Genomic DNA, 16,997 nt, shown 5'->3' on the forward strand with positions numbered 1-16,997 from the left:
AGTCAGATTTTTATTATTCATCCACTTCTTCCTGATTCAGAGTCCTGGAGAATGAGTCACCTTTCTGCAAGATTTAGGAGCCAAGTTTTAAAGCCTTGGTAAATGAATATTAGGGGAATATAGTGTTGAGAGTTAATGCCTGCATTTAGGCTGTCTAACCCCTACCCTCACCCCATCTCTCTCTCCTCTTCCTATACTCAGGTAGGGAAGCAAATAAGTCTTTCCTAGTAAGGCTGGTGGCTCTTTGCTAACTATGATAATACAATGAAGGGCATATGTTGGTGAAGGTTTATGTGTATTTTCTAGGAATTTAACTAGAGGAGGTAAGATCTATGACAGTAAGGATCTTGCCTGTCTTGTTCACTGTTGAGTCCCCAGTGCTCAGGATGTGGTATGAGCTCAGTAAATATTTGTTGAATGAATAGATAAATAAGAAATTGCATTAGTTGTACACCTACTGTGTATCAGATTTTATACTCATCATTACTGATGGAAAAATGAAAATAATATGTGCTGCCCAATCAGGGAGCTCACAATCCAGAAAGAAACAGATAAGCAAGCAAATGGGTTGAACATCAGGGTTGAAATAAAGGTATCTATAAGTACTGGGAGAATACAACTGTCCCCACAACAGTTGATTTGGCCTGGAGAGGTCAGAAAAAAGTTACAGAGGGGAAGGAACATTGGAGTTGGGCTTTAAAGGATGAGGAGGAGTTCAGTAGCAGTCTCAGATGAAAGGGCATCTAAGCAGAGGGAACAGCAGGCAGAGAAGCGTGAGGCTATAACAGTGTAGAAGATGGTGAATAGCTCAGTGTGGAGGCCAAAGCTTGGTGATGTGAAGAGGGTGATGAGGGGTAAAGCCCCGAATACTGTCCTGGAGAGGGGACCTCACTGACTGGTCTGCCCCCTTGGGCTGTGTATTTGCAGGCCACGGCCAGTGCAGCTGTGGGGACTGCCTATGTGACTCCGACTGGACCGGCTACTACTGCAACTGTACCACACGCACGGATACCTGCATGTCCAGCAACGGGTTGCTGTGCAGCGGGCGCGGCAAGTGCGAGTGCGGCAGCTGTGTCTGCATCCAGCCTGGCTCCTATGGGGACACCTGTGAGAAGTGTCCCACCTGCCCTGATGCCTGCACCTTTAAGAAGTGAGTGGGCAGAGACGTGAGTTGGAGAGAGTTGGATGTCTGGGATAGGGAAGAGGGTCCCCCATACTGTGCAGGTTCTGTCCCTTACTCACCAGAGCTTTAGAGAGACAGGAGTCTGTTCTAGCAAATGACTAGCTTTCATCTTTCCATTGTAAACTTGAGGGAAAGCTGGAGATAGAGCCAGGGTGAAGGAGACAGTGGTACCAGCTGGACTGCAGTTGGAGAAACCTCTCTTTTAGGTGGGATCCTGAATCCCTGAGTTGGGAGGAGGGCTAAACCAGATAACTCCTGGGGAATGTTCCAGTGCTGAGGTTCTGATTTTGTGAAGGATGTGGGGCTGGCATTATGAAGGCTACTGTGTGAAACAGGAGACATTCACCACTACAAACATCATTCATCTCGGGGCAGAGGAAGCCCCATCAGCCCCGGTCCATGGCCGCACTCTTTCTCTTACTACTTTAGCCTGGCTGGACTCATGGGTGTGCAACCTGCACATTTGTACAGCACCCTGTGCTTAGAAGGGCCTCACATTTTGTTTAATGCTCTGCTACCACTGTTTTGAAATTCTTCCTAATTTAAAGAAAATTTATTTGTTTATTTATGGCCACACTGGGTCTTCATTGCTGCACAAGGGCTTTCTCTACTTGTGAGCAGAGGCTACTCCTTAGTTGTGGCGTGTGGGCTTTTCACTGCGGTGTCTTCTCTTGTTGCAGAGCTCAGGCTCTAGGGTGCACAGGCTTTAGCAGTTGCAGCAGGCGGGCTCAGTAGTTGTGGCGCAAGGACTTAGCTGCCTTGTGTTATGTGGGATCTTCCCGGACCAAGGATCGAACCTGTGTCCCCTGCATTGTCAGCAGACTCCCAACCACTGGACCACCAGGGAAACCCCATACTAATTTTTGAATAAGGGACTGACATTTTTGTTTTGCTCCAGGCCCCCAAATTATGAGACTTTAGGGCTCCCAGAAGTGACATAGAGTTCGCCCTCCTGTCACAGTCTTGGATGGGACATAAAGAAGTTTAATAAAGTTGCTGGAGGCCTCTGCCTACCTAGCCTTACCTGTCAGTCAGGAGGGCAGTCCCACCCCTGAACTCCAGATGTGAATTTCTGGTCCCCCAGGGTTGTCTTACAAATGTTTTTCTTTCTGTGTCTGTTTTCTGGTGTGTGTGGGGAGCAACTTTTCTGGGTATATGGCAGGCAGAGCCAGACTGTAGCACACTTAGGGGTCTTCCTTCCCTGCCTTCACCCCTGTGTCCCCTCTCTTTTAGGGAGTGTGTGGAATGTAAGAAGTTTAACCGGGGAGCCCTCAACGAGGAAAATACCTGCAACCGTTATTGTCGTGATGAGATTGAGCCTGTGAAGGAACTTAGTAAGTTCAGCAAGCCATAGAGTTATGCACACCCACGTTCTCGATTTTTCCAGTTTAACCCCAGAAACTATCCAACTCTCATCTGTAAAATGGAAGAGTAATTCCTACCTCAAAGGTATACTGTGCAGGCCTGATACACAGTATTTCCTTCCTAAAAGCTAGCTTCCCTGAGAGTCTTTCTGCATGCCTGCTAATGTGTTCAGCAGTCCCCTCCCCTTTTACTTCATAGAGCCCATGGGCTCAGCAAAATCCTGCAAAGAACTTTTAAAGTATGTATAAATCTGGCAACCCTAGCTTTACTACCCCAAGGAAAGAAAGATGATGTACTCCATTTTACAGGTGAAGAAACTGAGGCACAGAGTGAAGAAGTAGTTGCCCATGATAATCTTAGTTTGGTAGGCCAGTAAGCATTTATTAAGGGGATTCCAGGTGGCTCAGTGGTAAAGAATCTGCCTGCCAATGCAGAAGATGCAAGAGACATGGATTCGAGTCCTGGGTTGGGAAGATCCTCTAGAATAAATAGGAAACGGCAACTCACTCCAGTATTCTTGCCTGGAAAATTCCATGGACAGAGGAGCCTGGTGGGCTTCAGTCCATGGGGGTGCAAAGAGTGGGACACGACTGAACGACTGAACACACAAGTTTACCTCAGCATGTTAAGCAAGGTCCAGCATACAGGCCTGCAGATACAGAGGGAAACCTTCTCCTTTATGGATTTGGAGCCAAAATTATTAGCCTGAAGTCCTTTTGGCGCTTGGGAGCCCTTCCTGGCATAAGACAGAAATACAGTGAGGAACAAACTTGCCTGCAGTTATTCTGGTTTGTGCTTCATCTTGATTTAAAAGGAGTTGCTCTTTGCTGCTGTCACATATCTGATGTAGTTATCTAGGTCAGTTAGACAGTGGGCGATGCTGAGAGATAGTGATCTCACATGAAGGAAGGAACACATGTTCAGGGGGAGCCGCAGGAAGACACAGCTAGCCAGCCAGCTTCAGGGTGGGGGTGCTTTGGGAAAAGAGTCAGATCTCTAGATCCTTTGGCTAATGTCTGAAGTGGGTCTGGAGTAATAGTGATTTGGGAATTGAATTTGAAAAGGCAGTTTTTCCTCTGGAGGAGACCAGGCTTGCTATGATTAGCTTGGATGGAAGAAGCTGCTGATAGGAGAGATTTTTATCATCTAGACTAGATGAGTATCACAAGTTAGTCGATAAATACCCCCATCCTCCACCATGATAATCATAAAAATAAATGCTTCTTTGTATGGAATTATATAACATACAAATGACAAAAGTATCTTTTTGTGCACATTATCTTATTCTTCTCCCAATAACCTAGTAAAGTAGAACTTAGTCCTATTGTTAACTTCATTTTTGAGGATAAGAAAATTGAATCTCAAGAAAGTTGTCACTTTCACAAAGCAAGTTAGTGGTGAGTTAAGGTTGGAACTAAATCCTGAAATCCTTACTCTTTGCATTGTCCTGTAATGCCACTGGTTTACTGAAGGCTCTGTAGGATGTGGTTTGAGGCTCATGTCCTAGTCCTGCTCCATCACTTCTTTGCTGTGTGACCTTGGTACACTTGCTTAATCTCATCATATGTTAGATTTATCCATCTGCTAAAGCTGGTGGAGGGCATTGTGAAGCTGGTGGAGGGCATAGCGCAGTTGGTGGAGGGTAACCCATAGTATCACAGTCAGAATAACAGGTTTTAGAATTGGAAGGGATGAAGCCAACAAGACATGATGAGAGTCAGAGAAAAAGAGATGGCTCTGGGGAGGAACACCGGATAGAAAGCAGAAATAGAAGAAATCTAAGGCTTGAGTAAGGGAACTATTGGGAATCATTGAGCAAACAGAGAGAGGAAAGAGAGGAAAGGGAACACCCACTGTGTGTTAGGTGGTTTATGCTGTTTGATTCTCAACCATCCTTGTGAGTGAAGGTATCTTTTCTGCTATAGAAGAAGAAAGAGATTCGATGAGGTCAGGTAACTTACCCAAGATCACACAGCTGGGAGGTGATAGAGCCAGGCTTTGAATCAGACTGTAATACTGTTATGTCATATCCCTTCCAGAGGAAGGAATAAGAACCAAAAAGTACTTTGTGAGGGACAAAGTGCTAATATAGCAGTGAGAGTCATCTAGAAGCAATTGCTAGGCACGACAGCCATCTCTGAGCATATTGCCTAATGGCAGACATAGGGTTTCCTGTCACATGCTTTCCCAGAAGTCTCAGGACTGGGTTTGGGGTGGCTCTGTCTTTCAGGGATTGACCTGTTTTTCATTCTCCCATCTTTCCTCCTCTCCCAGAGGACACTGGCAAGGATGCTGTGAATTGTACTTACAAGAATGAGGATGACTGTGTCGTCAGATTCCAGTACTACGAAGACTCCAGTGGAAAGTCCATTTTGTATGTGGTGGAAGAGCCAGGTGAGTGAACCCCGAGGGTCCTGACCCTTCCCCAAGGGAGAGTGAGACCAATATTAGACAGTTAGTTCCATTCATCACTCCTCTTAAAAAGAACATCCGGGTGAAACCTGATGTTACAAGTGATAGATCAGGGCTTGTCATCTCAGTGTGGGGTATATAAATAAAGACATTAGCAAGAAGATGACCTGCTAATTGAGGAGATAGAAGAATAAGAAGGTGGGTAGGGAGAGGAAGAGGGTAGGTGTGGAGCTCATCAAGGAACAGATGATAGCCTGGTGTTTTTTTAGGTGACGTTGTAAAGAAGAAGTAAGAAATTTAAACTCTAGCACTTTTAAGCACATGGCATCTGCTCTACTAAGAGATAAATGGTTGCCAGGAACAACCTGCTTGCTGCTTCAGAGGAAGGCCTGAGGTTTGAGGTCTTCACCTTACCAGCTTTGCCATTTGATGTGGTGAGGGATTTGAGGCTGCTTCCAACACTGAAAAGTTAATGCTTGCTCTCAGGACCCTCTGGAGGCAGGAGAGCCCATTGTATCATACACACACCCACCACCGGTTTGTCACCATCCGGTGCAGTAGATTTGCTTGTTTCCCCTTATTTTCTTTATCTCCTTTCTTTCCCTTAAAGAACAGATGAAGGTGTGAATCATTAGACTTTTTTTTTTTTTTTCCACCACATCACTCAGCATGTGTGATCTTAATTCCCTGACCAGGGATTGAACTTGCACCCCCTGCACTGGAAGGCGGAATCTTAACCACTGGACTGCTGGAAAAGCCCCAATCATTAGACAGTGTTTTTGAGTACTTATTATACATCAGGCATGGGCTAGGTGCTGGGGGTGTAATAGTAAATAAGGCAGGTGTGGTACTCGCAGGCCATGCATGAGAGAGGCATGTAAAGCACTCGTGACACTGCAGGGGGATAAGGGCTATGGTATGGTGGGCATGGGGGATGGGAGGGGTGGGCCAGCACTCTCTGGAATGAAGGAACAATCTCTGAAGGCAGAGGCTAAATCAGTTGGTCACTTGACATTCTTTACAGCTGTAGGAGTTTCTTCAAATCATTCTTTAGACCAGGGGCCAGCAAACTGTTTCTGTAAAGGGCCAGATGTTACATATTTCAGGGTTTGTGAACCAGATGGTCTCTGCAGTGACTGCTCAACTCTGACACAGTAGCAAGAAGGCAGCCGTAGACTCTATGCAAATGAAGGCATCTGAGTGTGTTTACCAAAACAGGTGGCCAGCCGCATTTGGCTCACTGGGCTGTTTGCTGGTCCCTGCTTGAGGGCAGTGGTTCTTGAACTTTTGTATGTTCCCTTGTTAAAAAATCCAGAGTTCTGAACCCTGTCTTACTTCTACAAGCCAATGCCTCTCTGTTCATTGTTAGTGCTCCTGGTAATTGCGATATATTCTCCGATGTTTTAGACATACCACTTCCCAGATGAGCCATCTCAGACCTCCTCCAGCATCCATTCTGATGATTAGATTTGGTACACATCTTTGATTTTCAGAGCAGCTGTGCTTCCCCACCCCACCGCTTTTATTTAAGGTTTTTTTTTTTTTTTTTTTGGTATGGACCATTTTGAAAGTCTTTATTGAATTTTCTTCAATATTACTTATGTTTTGTTTTGTTTTTTTTTTTAGCTACAGGGCATGTGGGATCTTGGCTCCCCGACCAGGCATTGAACTTGCATCCCCTGCATTGGGTCACTGTGCTTCCCTTTAGACTGGCTAAGTTGTTATATTGCTTCTTTAGGGAATTCCCTGGTGGTCCAGTGATTAAAACTCTGTGCTTCTACTTCCAGGGGCCCAGGTTCGGTCCTTGGTTGGGGAACTAAGATCCCACAAACCTCAAGGAAAAAAATTGCTTCTTTAATCTCCTGTCTTCTTTAGGTGACTATATGTTCCTTGAACACAGGAATTGTGTCTATCTTATCTATTGTTATAATATCTCTATACCTGGCTCAGTTATTTACAGAGAAGATACTTCATACACAGTTTTTGAATGAATGCATAGGATGGATTATGCCCAGGAGACAGGCAGACTTATATACATCTTAATATCTGTTGGGAGAATTTTGGCTGCTTAAAGACAGGAGCGGTTGAAAGTGGGGAAAGGGCTGCGTCTATGTCACTGGGGGTGTTGTCCTCCCCGTGGGTGGAGGAGAGCATGGGGTCCCCATTTGTGATATTGTTTATCTGTCTCTCCAGGGCTCTCATCCTTTATAAGGGAGAAGACAGGTAAAGAAAGGGTATCACCTTAGTTTTATTTTGTGACTCAAGGGAACACTGACATGGGGAAGCGGAGAGGAAAGAATCTGGGTATGTACTGGGTTGGCCAAAAAATTCATTCAGGATTTCCCATAGGATGGTATGGAAAAATCCGAATGAACTTTTTGGCCAACCCACTACCTCTGGGGAAGCAGATGTAGGTTAGTTTCAGCATGACTGCCTCGTACTTTCTCATCCACCTGTGTTAACGGGTTAAATGGATTTTTCCACACCTACCCTATCTGTACTTGTGTCCCTTCTCATCTCAAAAATGCAGTGTGTTCTTGCTTTGGGGTTTAACGTTACCTCATCTCTTTGCTATAACAATCTGGCTGGTGCTCCTGCTGTAGTATGCACAAAAATCATTTGACCTGGTATTCTGAGACTGAAAACTATTGCCTGGAGTCCTGGGAAACAAAGATGGTGATAACTGGGATGGTGACACATCACTAGTTAACAGAGTGGAGGGTAACTTTTTACAGCCTTACTGCCAGTATAGCCCTTCCTCCACATTAGGAGACAGGTCCCCACACCTACATTTCTTAGCTTGTGGCCTTGAATTCCAAATTCTGCCTCTCCTCTCACCCTGGCCTCCAGTCATTTTCAGGGGCTCTGGTTTTGAGTAAAAGGTACCATCTGGGGCCCGCAGTCTAGGAGGAGATTATTCGCATTTGCTTCCCTAACTCTTGCCCTTGCAGATGTTCTCTTTGAAGGGTTGAGCCACTATGGGGCCATGAAGAGGGCACCACTAGAGTCTGACATTAGCCAAGTGGTCAGGGAATGATCTTTGAGCTGGGCCCGCAGTGCTTCCAGATAGGGTTGTCTGATAAAATACAGTATGTCTGCCACTGGACATTTAGGCTGTTCCCATTTTGTCCTTGCTATTGAAAATAGTGTTGCAGTGAGCACTGGGGGACATGTGTCCTTTTGAATTACAGTTTTGTCAGGGAGAAGATATGGTTCATATGTACAAGGGAATATTACTCAGCCACAAAAAAGGAATGAAATTGGGTCATTTGTAGAGATATGGCTGGACCTAGAGTCTGTCATACAGAGTGAAGAAAGTCAGAAAGAGAAAAACAAATATTGTATGTGAACACATATATGTAGAATCTAGAAAAGTGGCCCAGATGAACCTATTTCCAGGACGGGAATAGAGACACAGAGACTGGGCATGTGGACGTGAGGCGGGAGGGGAGGGTGAGACGAGTTGGGAGACTAGGATTGACATATTAATATATACACGACTAGGCATAAAATAGCTAGCTAGTAGGAAGCTGCTGTATAGCGCAGGGAACTCAGCTTGGTGCTCTGCGATGACCTAGAGGGTTGAGATGTGGGTTGTGTGGAAGGGAGGGCCAAGAGGGAGGGGATATACGTATATATATAGTTGATTTCACTTTGTTGTACAGCAGAAACTAACACAACTTTGTAAAGTAGTTATACTTCAATAAAAAAAGTGCAATATGTCCTATGCAAGATGTGGTACATACTTAAAAAGTTATTTGTTATTTATCGGAAATTCTAATTTAACTGGACTTCCTGTACTTTTGTTTGTCGATTCTGCTAACCCTCCCCAGTTGTCCCTGCCTTTAGGTCATCATCCATCATGGGTCATCATCACTGTGGCTGGGAAGGCATTTCAGAGACCACCTGGTCTTGTATCTGTTTCCAGGAAACCTGCCATCCACCCCTTTTAGGACAGATAGTTAACAGGTTTAATCTTTCCCCTGAAGATTTGGCTTTGTACCTGTGCTGGCCATACTGACATGTAAAATTGAAGTGATTCCACTTTGAAGTGTGAGGGTCAGCCCTACCTCAGTCTTCCAGAGAATTCATAACTGCTTTTCCCAGAAGAACTGGGACCCTTCATCCCTGGGAATTCAGACGTTGGGATCTCATAGCCTCTTTCCAGACATTCCTTTAATTATAGACAGGTTGTAATTTGGTGGGATAGGAAATAGCCAGCTTGGGTTGTGGTGGTGGTTGTTTCTGGGTCATGTGTGATGAGCATAGTGTGTATGTTTAGAGAAGAAGGTGGGAGACAGTGTGGAAAGTAGGTGTGACATCTCTTTAGACCCATCAATACTCAGATATACAAACACCTAATTATATAACACCCGAGATGTTACTGGAGTGAGGTCACTCATCAGACGTCTGTGGTTTATGGGAAATGGAGCTGTTCAGAGCATACTCAACTTGGCCCTCAGAGGGCTGACGTCGTATCTCTGTTTATATTATGTTGGTTGTTGACTGGGGTTGAACAGGAAGTTGGTTCTCAACAGGGTGAGGATTTTAGATGACTAAATATTTTGGGAAGAAACCCAAAATATTGTCTTGGTTGGCAGACCTCCTAGTTTCAAAGTATGTTAAAAAGGTCATTAGGTTCCCAGCCCTCGGGGGGTTGTAAATATCTGAACTAGGGTAACTAACTCAGATACCCAGCTCAAACTCAAGGAGGAGCTGGGTAAATAAATCAGGGAAAATAGCCTCGGATAACAGGGATACCAGTAATAACGGTAGCTGGTATTTATTGAGCTCTGACTCTGTGCCAGGCACTGTTCTGAGTTCCTTAAATATATTTAACTTAATTATTCCTTTTTTAAGATTAAAAAAAATTTTGTTTTATTTATCTATTTTGGCTACACTGGGCGGGGCGTCATTGCCGTGCATGGGCTTTCTCCAGCTGCGGCGAGTGGGGGCTACTCCCCAGTTGCAGGGTTCGGGCTTCTCACGGTGGAGGCTTCTTGCTGAGCACTGGCTCTGGGCATGCAGGCTCGGTAGTTGTAGTGCGTGCACTTTTTAGTTGCCCACGCATGTGGAATCTTCCTGGACTCGGGATCGAACTCGTGTTGCCTGCATTGGCAAGTGTATTCTTATCCACTGTACCACCAGAGAAGTCCTTAATTATTCCTTAACTATTACTCATAATACATTTTTGAAATCAGGGCTATTACTGTTAGAGATGGAGAAACGGAAAACAGACACCCAGAAAGGTGATATCATTTATTAAAGATCACATAGCCAGGATTTACTCCCCGGCAGTCTGGCTCCAGAGTCCATAGGGGCACAGACTCGGTGACAAGTCACACTTCGCCTCTGTTTAAAGCAGAAAAGAAAGAGTGGTGAGGAGTCTGGCAAACTAAAAAAAGTGTGTTCCGACTAAAAGTGGCAGCTACTCCTCAGCCCTAGCTGTTTGAAACCCTATAAAAGTCTAAGTTTATTGTTTCTAGATCTTTTGGCCTTTTTTTTTTTTTTTTTCTGAAGAGAAGAAGAATCTGAAATTTTAGGGGGAGAATTTCCTGGATTAATGTTGCAGGCAAAATCAAACGTTTTCTTTATTTGGCTGCACCAGGTCTTCACTGCAACCTGTGGGATCTTTAGCTGTGGCTTGTGAACTCCTAGTTGCAGCATGTGGGATCTAGTTCCCTGGTTGGGAATTGAACCTGGGCTCCTGCATTGGGAGCTTGGAGCCTTAACCACCATTGAACCACCAGGAAACTCCCCAAATCGAATTTTTAATGAACATTTGTGTGAACTCTCACCAAGACTCTGCTTGTGGATGACCAGCTAATGACCTTTGATTTAAACCACTCAGGATAGATGATTACTGCTCTAAGGATTTTACCCCCTCCTTTTAAAAATTAATAGGCTTATTTTGTAAGTTCTGTTTCCTTTGGAGAATGCTCCAGTTCTATATTCCTTTGTTGAGAAGATCTCATTTGTAACCAATTCAAATGATTCCTGCTCCATTCCCAACCACCCTGCTCTCTGCGCTCTCTCCTGATAGAGTGTCCCAAGGGCCCTGACATCCTGGTGGTCTTGCTCTCCGTGATGGGGGCCATTCTGCTCATCGGCCTTGCGACTCTGCTCATCTGGAAGCTCCTCATCACCATCCATGACCGGAAGGAGTTTGCTAAATTTGAAGAAGAGAGAGCCAGAGCCAAATGGGACACTGTAAGAGGCCGGGCTGGGCATTTTCTTAAGTTGTTGGTTCAAGAGTCTGAAGTGGAAGTAGTAGATGCTTATGTAGGGAAGGCCAGGTTCAGCCAGCACCGTAGTTTCCCAGTTAACCTTTTTCTGGAAGTTGGGAGATGGACTAACTCTCCTATTGTCATTATGCTTCCTGGAAACCATCTGATTCTTTCTCTATGACATCAGTGAGCACCAGCTGAGCACAGATAGGGCTCAGCTCTGCCCTGGAAGCAGGGAAAAGAAAACTTACTCTCCAAGTGAGTAAGATAAGAAAGACTTGAGAATCCTACATTGAGGACATATAGTAATCCACTAGATACTGATGAAGTCCAAAGCATTCAACAGAAACAGAAACAAATGATAACAGCTAACATTTGCTGAAGATTTACCATGTACCAGGAACTGTCCTAAATGCTTTTTATGCATTAACTTATTTCCTTCCTGTAACAGCCCTATGTGATAGATAACATTATTATCTCCATTTTATAGATAAAGAAACTGAATATAGAGAAATTAGCAGCTTCCTTGATTATGGGAGGGAACTAGGTTATGATAGGAATTATTTTTTGTATCAGCCTCTTAAAAGAATGCTCCCTGCAGTTTGCCCTGATTGAATTTAATCAAACAAGCTTTTAATTGAGAAACTTTCATATACTTAAGCTTACTCTCCTCTGGCTCATGTTCCACATTTTAACTTTTTCCTGGATTTCCAAGTGAATGACTTCATTGAATATCCGAGGTTAGGTTGAAAGTTTGTTCCCATCTGATGGTGACCTCAGGCCTTTGAACTCAAGGATTCCAAGAAATTGAGATGTTTCTGTTCAGACAGTGTAGAAATCCTGACCCTCTGAGGCATATGAGAATGTCTTGTGTTTCTTGAGGCTACCTACCACTAAGGACTATTAGACCTAATGGGATTTGTCACTTTGTTTTAGAAAATAGTTTGGGAACCCTAGTGAGGGTCTCTTTCCTGATGTGACAGTTTGTGGGCAAGGCTTGAGGGATACGATGAGAACAGATTAAGAATCCTTTGAGCAAAATGGACCTCTGTATTCCAATCATCACCTGCTACATCTATCTTCTCTGCCTGCACCCCCTATCACAGTCACAACAAAGAAAAAAGAGGAGGGCAAAAGGGAGAAAGAGTTCAGAAGAGAAGGAGGAAATAGATATTGGCTAAAAGCTAATCTTGAAGGGTTTGGGGATCCCCAAGAGTGATGGGCTGAATTTAACCCCTCAGGAATGGTGGAAGGATGGCATGCCATTTTCTCTCTCCTTTTATTTCCTACCCATTCCCTCTGTAAGAGCAAATGTATGAGTATTACAAGCATCACATTGTTCATCGATGGTATAACAGAGAAGAGTGTTGTGGGTAAACTTTTCAGATAACAAGTAAACCCCCAGGATAGACAAGAATTGAGGAATTTGCTGTAAGACACGTTTCTGTTCTCTCTGCAGGCCAACAACCCACTGTATAAAGAGGCCACGTCCACCTTCACCAACATCACCTACCGGGGCACTTAACGAGCAGTCATCCCAGGATCGCTCTTGGACTGTCCCAGGATTGTGGACGTCTCTGCTCTCGTGTTTACAGGGGGCAATACCTGTGGGGCGGGATTGAGGGCTTGGAGTGGGATGGGTTGGAAGAAAGTGGGTCTGTGTGTGTGTGTGTGTGTGTGAGTGTGATACGTGTAGGGGAGTATATAATTTAAAACCTGTGTCCCAGATGAGCAAAGCTCCTCAGTCTTTGTCCTCAGAAGGCCTCCTTCCTTCAGGGAGTTTTCCTGCTTAACCTGAGGGTGACCTATATTGCTGAGCAGGTGTTCTTTATTACCTCAGTGCGAAGCCAACTTTCCTTCTCAGGACAGTCTCTTGAAGAGGAGGGCAGGGCCGAGGACTCTCGTTCCAGAGAGAGGGACCTTGGTTTGCCCTGTCTTTCTGCTTCTCGGGCCTGACTCTCAGCAGCTCTGGTGGGAGCTGCCAGGTTTTGAGGCCTTGTGTCATTCGAGCCTCCGTCTCCTGTCCCTTCCCTCAGGCTGAGGGAGACATTAGGGGAAAGCGGAACCATCAGGCCTGCCTGTCTTTCCTGTCACGTCAACCCAGCATAGTTCTCTACTAAGGGAAGTCCTTGCTGTCTAGTCTTTGATCTATTGGGGAAAAGGCTGGTGGTGGGCGGCGGGGACGTGCATGACCTGGGGTTAAGGTGCCCGGGCTCCCCCGTTCATGATCATAACCCCTCAGATTTGCCTTATTGGCAGCTCCACCCTAGAGGTTCCTTTAGAAGTTGTGTGTCACCCTTAGCCAGCATCACCTCTTTGGCTCCTATCCCATCTTTTCACTGCTATAGACATTTGCTAGGTACTGGGAGGGGCTTCCCAGGTGGCTCTGTGGGCAAGGAATCCACCTGCAGCGCAGGAGATGCAGAAGGCGTGGGTTCGATCCCTGGGTCAGGAAGAACCCTTGGAGGAGGGTATGGCAATCCACTCCAGTATTCTTGCCTGGAGAATCCCATGGACAGAGGAGCCTGGCACCCTACAGTTCACAGGGTCATGGAGTCAGACACGACTGAAGTGATGAAGCATGCACGCTCACACATATACTGGGAATTTCTCTCATGACCAAAGGCTCTTTCTTCCAGGGAGAGTGCTATGGTTAGAGTTGGAGGTCTGACCTCACCCTTCAGGCCTTCTGTCCCATGTTCCAGGCACCTCCACACACCCGATTCTGTGCTTCTACATGCTACACCCACCCATGGGGCTGACTGCATGGATCTACCTCTTGGGTGTCTTGTGAAGGAATCATTCCCATGGGACTGAGTCTGCTGGGCATAAGTGCTAAGATGGAAGGATGGGCCAAGTATATCGGCATGTATGCGCCATCCTCCTCTGGGCTGGGCAACCTCATTTGAATTCAGTCTTTAATTTGAGAGGCCACAAGTGGAATTGTGTTTTTCTCATTGGGACACCTGAAATCAGGATGAGGCTTGCTGAACGTAAGGAGCATATATATATAAACACACTTGCATTATATTTGTAATTTTATTTGATGATGAGGAAGAAAATGATGAAAAGCCATACCGACTTGAGCTGGGTGCTGACGCTCCGACTTGGCATCATTCATAAGAAGTTGCTACCCTGTTGCCGGGTCTGTAAGGGCTCTCTCATTCTGGGAGCCTGCAGGGTTAGACACATGGATATGCTGGGCCTCTCCCAAGGAGGAGGAGGAAAACGGGCTGTGCTTTTATTTTTTTTCCCTAGCAAAAGCAGTTTCTCCATTGGTGTTTACATTTGTTCAACATTAACCACCACCACCATTCCCCAAGAAAAAGGGAAGGGCCTATAAAAAACAGGGGTCTGATGATCAGAAAATCTAGGTCCTGACCTCAGTGTTACAGGTAAGGAGCTTTAACCTTAATTAAGGCAAGTCTTCTCCCTGGGGCTCAGTTTTCTAGTTTGAAAAATGATGAATTTGGCCTAGCCAATCTAGGAAGTCTCTGTCAGTATCCACATTCCATAATGCTGGGACTTACTGTGGCATCAAATAGGCAGTCAAGATTCTGTGGAATGTTGATACTGTTTGTTTTTTCACTTGGGAGATCTGGCTCTGACAAGAGCAGGTGGCATCCCATATCACCTTTCTCAATGAAAAAAGCCTCATTCTACCTTCTCTGAGAACACCCTTTTCCAACTTTTGTTAGCATCTCCTGATATAGCACTTAAGCTCCACTTAGTTATTATTTCTTTGTTCACTTTGCACATGGTTTAATCCATGTATTGGGGAAGAGGAATCCATAAGAACTAGCTGAAATGTGTGTTCTGTATCCATGTGTTAACACTGAGAATAAACCTTGGGATTAGGAATGGGGCAGATATCTGAGCCCGGTGTCACTGATGGATTACTCCTTCCCGTAGGGAATGGTAATGTTGTAGAGGGATAAATGGGAAGAGATGATTATAAATACAGGAAGTTTAGAATCTAACTGTTGGCTCCTGAGAAAAGACTCCATTGAAGTCCTTTTCTTTAAATAAGGTGGTTTATATTAAGAAACGGTACCAAAGGAAGAGAAAACTGTATCCTAAGGAGGAAAAAATTAGTAGGAATCTTTCTGAGCTTCTGGAATGAGGCTTACAGGCTTTGAAGATAGTACATTTGTATGTGGGGAGAAACCATAGCTGTGTTCATGAGCTAGCAAATAGCAGTCAGTTTTGACGTCATGTAGGGGGAAAATGAGGTTGCACAGAGTTGCACACAACTGAAGTGACTTAGCAGCAGCAGCAGGAGCAGGGTGAACGCCTAAATAGTATTTTAGCATCAGAAAACACAGCCCAAAGTTGTTCTTTATTCTGAGCTCTTCTGGAGATATTTTACGTTCAGTCTCAGGGTCTGTGGACAAAAATGGGAAACTTTGAACATCCTTGATAAGTTGTCACCTAAAGAGTCAAGTTCTTTACCTCTCAGATATTCCTAGACCATCCGTGATTTCAAGATATTTCTCTTTGTTAAGTATTCCTGGTTGACCTAAATGCCTTCCTGACTTCCTAAGCACCTCCTCTGTTTGAGTTGTGCAACAGTGAATTAAATGTGCTTTCCAAAAAGAATTGGCCCAAGGCTCCTCAGAGCTTCCTGTGCTGTTATTCCTGTTTCCTTTGGGTGAATAAAGTGACATTGCCTCACAAATGGTTATTTTAGAGCAAACATGTTTCCAAATGTAACAGAATGATGATGACTCCAGGAACTGAAGTTAGTTTCCAAATCTAGAGCTTTTGTTTAGACTTGAATCACATTTTCAAAATGAGTAGGTTTTTACTGGTCTAAGAGAGTTTTTTGGTTTTGGGGTTTTTTGAGGGGAGGATTTTTTTTTTAATTGGGGATTTCTTAGAACCTTGTATAACTTCAACAGAAGGGACTGTCAATTTAGTCTAGGTTTTGTTTGCTGGAGGCATAAATTAGTAAACTAAAGGCTTAATGGCAAGTTATTTACAGGACCATGTAAATGCCTGGTGGGCTGCCGCCTATGGGGTCACACAGAGTCGGACACAACTGACACGACTTAGCAGCAGCAGCAGCAGTAAATGTCCAACTTTAGGACAATGGGTTTCAAAGTGTCGGCCCTAGGACCAGAGGAGGTAATCCCTCTGGTGATTCTGTTGCATGGTCAAGTTTGAGAACTACTGATTTAAGGAATCACATACTTACCCTTTCTGGCTTAGAAAGAAATTTACAGTAAGTAAGCTCTGCTGCTAAAAGATTAAGAACATACCTTGGCTGATAGATTAAGAAAACCAAGATGTATTTACAGAAAACGAAAGTCTATTTTCAATCCATTTTCCAAGTTAAATAGTCACAGGCTTGTTGGATTCACTCACAGCCACAAATTCCCATGAAAAACTAAAAGAAGTAATAGATCAGAATCTCAGAGGGAAAAACAGCTAACAGAATACTTGGCAGGCATCAAAGAAAACCTTTCCTGTACTAAGCTGAAACAAGAAAATACTCTTAGACATACCTATGGCTGATTCATGTTGATGTATGGCAGAAACAAACACAGTATGGTAAAGTAATTATCCCTCAATTAAAAATAAGTAAATTTAAAAATAGAATAATCTTACAGCATTTGTTTATAGGAGATAGGATCAAAATCTTAAATATTAATATTATCATACTATAGGATGTCAGAATAAGACTTTAGAACTTGTAACTTTACTTTTTGCTATTTAAAATTTATTGATCACTGACAGTGTGGCATTGAAATACTTTATGGAACACTTATAATCCTTGCCTTTGAGTTTTACATTCCCTACTTGAAAAA

At 44.3% G+C, this 16,997-nt stretch overlaps 1 protein-coding gene across 1 annotated transcript in view; it reads left to right on the forward strand.

The window, feature by feature from the left end:
• The window catches only part of ITGB3 (integrin subunit beta 3), a 61,277-nt gene extending 45,412 nt beyond the window's left edge, over window positions 1–15,865 (forward strand). The window contains exons 11-15 of the mRNA XM_018065309.1: window positions 928–1,150; window positions 2,417–2,517; window positions 4,823–4,942; window positions 11,004–11,170; window positions 12,647–15,865. Of these exons, the coding sequence (XP_017920798.1) occupies window positions 928–1,150; window positions 2,417–2,517; window positions 4,823–4,942; window positions 11,004–11,170; window positions 12,647–12,712 (677 nt within the window). The 3' untranslated portion in view covers window positions 12,713–15,865. The remainder of the gene's footprint in view (window positions 1–927; window positions 1,151–2,416; window positions 2,518–4,822; window positions 4,943–11,003; window positions 11,171–12,646) is intronic.

Source organism: Capra hircus, chromosome 19 (genome assembly GCF_001704415.2).
Source record: "Capra hircus breed San Clemente chromosome 19, ASM170441v1, whole genome shotgun sequence".
NCBI lineage: Eukaryota > Metazoa > Chordata > Mammalia > Artiodactyla > Bovidae > Capra > Capra hircus.